General features: G+C 40.4%; 1 protein-coding gene across 1 annotated transcript; it reads left to right on the top strand.

The window, feature by feature from the left end:
* Nucleotides 1-1,176: 1,176 nt before the first annotated feature.
* tpi1b (triosephosphate isomerase 1b) lies at nucleotides 1,177-3,040 on the top strand (the record flags this gene model as incomplete). Its single annotated transcript, XM_035672699.1, is given in 6 exon segments — nucleotides 1,177-1,300; nucleotides 1,430-1,514; nucleotides 1,692-1,824; nucleotides 1,990-2,075; nucleotides 2,162-2,249; nucleotides 2,339-3,040. Coding segments are annotated over 6 exon segments (635 nt in total), but the record flags the coding sequence as incomplete, so codon positions are not given.
* Between the last annotated feature and the right edge of the window lie 1,896 nt (nucleotides 3,041-4,936).

The raw sequence follows: 4,936 nt of genomic DNA, 5'->3' as shown, positions 1-4,936 counted from the left end.
TGTGTGTGTGTGTGTGCCAGACTCAGTGCCTGATCTGCTCAGGAGCAGACTGTCACTCTCTCCAGTAGTTCATACTATCCTTGGACTTTGCTCCATTATTGAATCCGCCCCCTTACAGTGAAACTCAAGCTGAGTTTTCCCACCGGCCCTCTCTGTGCAGCTTTTTAAAGTCAAAGTTCAGCCGCTTCCTTCTCCCGGACTGATTTTCTTCACATGCTATATATTTAAACTTCTTTTATTTGACCCTTTCTGAACTCAGTCTCATGACTTTCACTCTGACCTCTGCAGAATGCGGCCATGTAGGCGACCTTTAGGAGGCTGAACTCAGACCTTTAATGCAGAGAGGCTTGACTGTGGCCGGGGAGAAATGACCTTTTACCAAACCAATAATAACAGGAGGCCTTTAATATAGACTCGGTAACCCCAAGATATAGTTACATTTTGAATGTCAGTGTCTTGACTGTAGTTGCACCCTGTTTGACCCCCGCAGACTGTACTGCTGTAGAAAACCTTGTTTGCACATCAGGGCAAACACTTTGTGTTTTGTAATACATATCAGTTTTTAAAATGTTACACAATTTACACAAGTTTAATAATATAATCTGTCACTTGTATCGTAGCCGTAGAACACAACAAGTATATTGATCTATTTGGCTGGAAGAAGACGTCTGGTGTTTGTGTGTTTGATTTTAGTGCTGCTGCAACAAGTATTACTGATGTGAAGAAGCTTTTAACAGCATCTGAATACACATTGATGTCAGTCAGTCTGAGAGTGATGGCAGTTTCCAGTCATGTGTTTTGAATTTAGTGGCTTTTGACCCTTTTTGTATAGATCTGGATTATAGATTTCATTTGTCCCTTTAGTCCCTCAGGGCTGTAATGATGTGGGGGGGAAAAAGTGTAAATGTCTTGTACTTGGCAGCAGTTTGTGAAGGTTGTCCATCGGTTATACAGGCTGTCCTTTTAACCAGCAGACCGCTGTTAAAGCCCACATTTGGCAGACTGTTGAAGTGTCTTAAAGCGAGGCCTGGAGGCCTGGACCCACCCCAAGCACGTGGGATGACTGAATATTAAGAAAGCTGCTCAGAAATGTCTTCATATTTGCCTTTATGAGTATCTCTAAGTCCTAAAACATGAAAGACACAAACTCAGCGTTGTCTTCTTCTGTGTTAATAGAGGTGGTCTGCGGTGCTCCATCAATCTACCTGGACTTTGCCAGGTCCAAGCTGGATGCCAAGTTCGGCGTGGCTGCTCAGAACTGCTACAAAGTTCCCAAGGGTGCCTTCACTGGGGAGATCAGGTACGACATGAAAAATAACTGGTTTGGTAATAAAAAATAGCTCTAAAGTCGCTTGCAAAATCCTCCCAGTGATTAAGTTATATCACAAATATCACAGTATTAAAACAGTATGAATCTTTATGTCTGCAGCCCTGCGATGATCAAGGACTGTGGTGTGAACTGGGTGATCCTCGGACACTCTGAGAGGCGCCACGTCTTCGGAGAGAGTGATGAGGTAATTCTGGATGATCTTGTAATTTTATCACCATTTTATTATGGTCTGTACCGAAGTTGAGTGTTAAATGATAACAGTTGCACCCTTTTAAATGAGTAGGAAACACAAAAACCCACCACCAAGAAATTCCTCCTGTGTGCACTTTGTGATTTCATACGTGTGTGTGTGTTGTGTTAGCTCATTGGCCAGAAGACGGCCCACGCTCTGGAGAGCGGTCTTGGTGTCATCGCCTGCATCGGTGAGAAGCTGGACGAGCGGGAGGGCGGCATCACCGAGAAGGTCGTCTTTGCTCAAACCAAGGTCATCGCAGGTACGCAACTCCTGACAATCCTGTCGTAGAGTTTTATAGCACAGGAGAAAGTCTGAATGTTGTAACACTGATTTCAGGGACTGTTTGTGGAAGCTAGACTGTGGCGGGAATCAGAAAACTTGCGAAATACTTTTATTTGAGCCTTATCACACGTCTCGTTCACAGACAATGTAAAGGACTGGAGCAAGGTCGTGCTTGCTTACGAGCCTGTGTGGGCCATTGGCACCGGCAAGACCGCTTCCCCACAGCAGGTAAATATAAGTAATCAATGAGAATGATTAAGACAATCTCTCCTTAGGACCCATCATAATATATGTGTGTGTGTGTGATATCTCAGGCTCAGGAAGTTCATGACAAACTGAGGGTGTGGCTGAAGGCCAACGTGTCTGAGGCTGTAGCCAACTCTGTGAGGATCATCTACGGAGGTCAGTCAGTGTGACGAGATAAAGTTTATCTATTCTTATTTTTATTATCTTTTTATATTTTCTTCTCATGAATCTGTTCTTCTTCTCAGGTTCTGTGACTGGTGGTACCTGCAAAGAGCTCGCCTCCCAGAAGGACGTTGACGGTTTCCTCGTGGGCGGAGCCTCCCTCAAGCCAGAGTTTATCGAAATCATTAACGCCAAGGTATAAAAAAACTCCCAGCGGCTGCAGCGAGACCAGATCCAGTTCCATCATCCCTCACCTCAGCACTTAGTCCTCTTCCCCTTCTTATTCAAAGTATTCGTGTAATGACGTCATTCCCTCCTTTTTTTGCCTTTATTTCTTTGGGTATATTTTGTCAAGAAGAAAAGGGACAGGTTGACACATACACTGTACTGCACTGAAAAGAGTTAAGTCCACTGAGAACAGCCTGTGTGCATACTAATTTCAACACCAAGTGCTCAAGCTGTAAAGACTGACAATTACATCTTGAGGTGGACCGCCAGTCCACGCCTTTTTACTTGAAAAGTTTACGAACTTTTTTTTGTAAACAGTGTCACAGCTCTTGTCAATCAGATTTATTTGTCTTTTTAATATCAATGTCTCTTTTTGTGTAATTATGATGTTCTGTGGCTTTTAACTCCCTGTAGACGTGCATGATCCGCTCTCCCAGTGGCTGCTTTATGCCAGGAGAGAAGTGTGCATTACATGTTAATCATATTGTGTCATGGCCGATGGGTAGAAGGGTGAGAAGGCTGCAAGGAAACATTATAATAAACAGTTTAGAGACTGGTTTTGTGAGTTGTGTCTTGTTTTGTCCTGATGAGGTTTATCTCAAGACTTTCCAAAGAAAACCTTCCTTTTTATTTACAGTTTCATAACCTGCTCTGCTCTTCAGACTGCTGTGTGCTCGTATACGGAGGACAGTAATCCCAGTGGTATTCTCAGGACGGCAGGGAGAGAGTATTCTGTTACAGAAGTGAGCTCCTGTTAAGACAATGCCATCCAGAGAAACATTTAACTGCTATTTTTATCTCAGCAGTGAACTTAAACAGACGCAGCAGTGAAAGATTCATGTATCGGGGGGAAATTGTAGATTTGCCAATTACAAACGTGTGTGTGTATATATACAGAAACTAATGTTTATTAGACTGTAAAATAAACCCAATGCATGCTGAACATTTTAGTCAACACATCTTGTGTGTGTTGTAACAAGGCATTATGTCTCTTATTAGGTCTAAATACAGAGTGATACAAGAGTGAGCTGATTTTAGCCCTAACATCTCACTATGGGCCAGATGCCCCAAGAGTGTGTTTTTAATTGATTAATTAAAGCACATCCAGATTAAGTGTTAATGGATGTGATGTATCGATACTAGTGTACACTGTGTTTGGATGCTATAGGTTTGTGTCTCTGTGGTCTTGAGCTGGTTTCTTTAACCTTTATTAATACAGGGTTACGACTCTGTTAACTGTTAAAGTACAAAAACAAACAAAAGGACAGTAAAATGTTGAGTCGTTAGGAGAGCAGAACAACAGACCACAAACTAGATACGGGCAGGTAGAGCCAGTCGTGAATGGGCTTTCATTTTTAGGTGATTTTGCAGATTATTCCATGAAATTTGGATTTCCTTTAGCAAACACTAAATATTTGCCCTCCTCAGTGTCTTTATATTTTTGCTGTGTTGAAACTGGACTGAACCAATTCCAATGACCACAGTTCTGTAGGTACAGGAGGAGGAGGGCAAAATAACAAGAATACTTATATGATGTAATTCAATAAAAGAGCCCTTTTATCCATATAAATTTGAACATAACAAAATATGACAGTATCCTCAACACACAAAATCAAAAAGACTTATTGTATTTATATTTATACAGTATATGCAGTAATAGAACTATTCAGTTATGATAGTACATATTATACATACACACACAGTACTGCAGAGACGTGTACACATGCAGGTTTGCTGTGTGTTTGTGATGATTAAACAGGAATATAACACACACAGCATAAACATAATTTCAGCTGAAATATTAAAAACGTTAAAACTAGATTTTCTGGCTGTGTCCTTCCACAATATAAAACCCTCAAGATTGGATTAAAAATTCAGGAGGCTTTGGGCCCTTACAATTCCAGTTTTTAATTATACTACTTGTGCTCCATATTGGCAAACACATTTGTAATTAATAAAATTACCACAAAGTAATTGCCACTCAGGCAACATGGGGACTTCAGGGGCTGTGCTAATTTAATGTGATTTAATTTTGTGAGCTGGTATTTCACTGGGAGATTGTTTTACCCCAGAGTGACAAACCCAAAAAGATGAGCTAAGACTGGTTGCCATGAATTACAAAATACAATGTTATGTCTCTCTTTAAAGTAGCAGGGAAACTTTCCATTCGGTGAAACTTCATTTATTTTAAGTCGATTAAGGTGCAATACCCGGGTCAATGTGCAATACATTTGATTATCATGTCATTTTTTGTAATTATCTATAACTTCTGCAACACCACAATCTTAAAACTCATTACTATTTAAATTCTGTCAGCACGTACTTTGGAATATGTTTACATTTACTTTGTATATAGGCTCTTATTATCTTATTATATCTCTTAGGCTCTTTTTATATTTCTATTTCTATTTCCATTTTTATTTTTTACTTATATGTATATACCTATACATACA

The sequence above is a fragment of the Morone saxatilis genome, unplaced genomic scaffold (assembly GCF_004916995.1).
Source record: "Morone saxatilis isolate NCDOM2014 unplaced genomic scaffold, NCSU_SB_2.0 Contig24, whole genome shotgun sequence".
In the NCBI taxonomy this organism is placed as follows: Eukaryota; Metazoa; Chordata; class Actinopteri; family Moronidae; genus Morone; species Morone saxatilis.
This window is presented reverse-complemented; position numbering and strand designations above follow the sequence as displayed.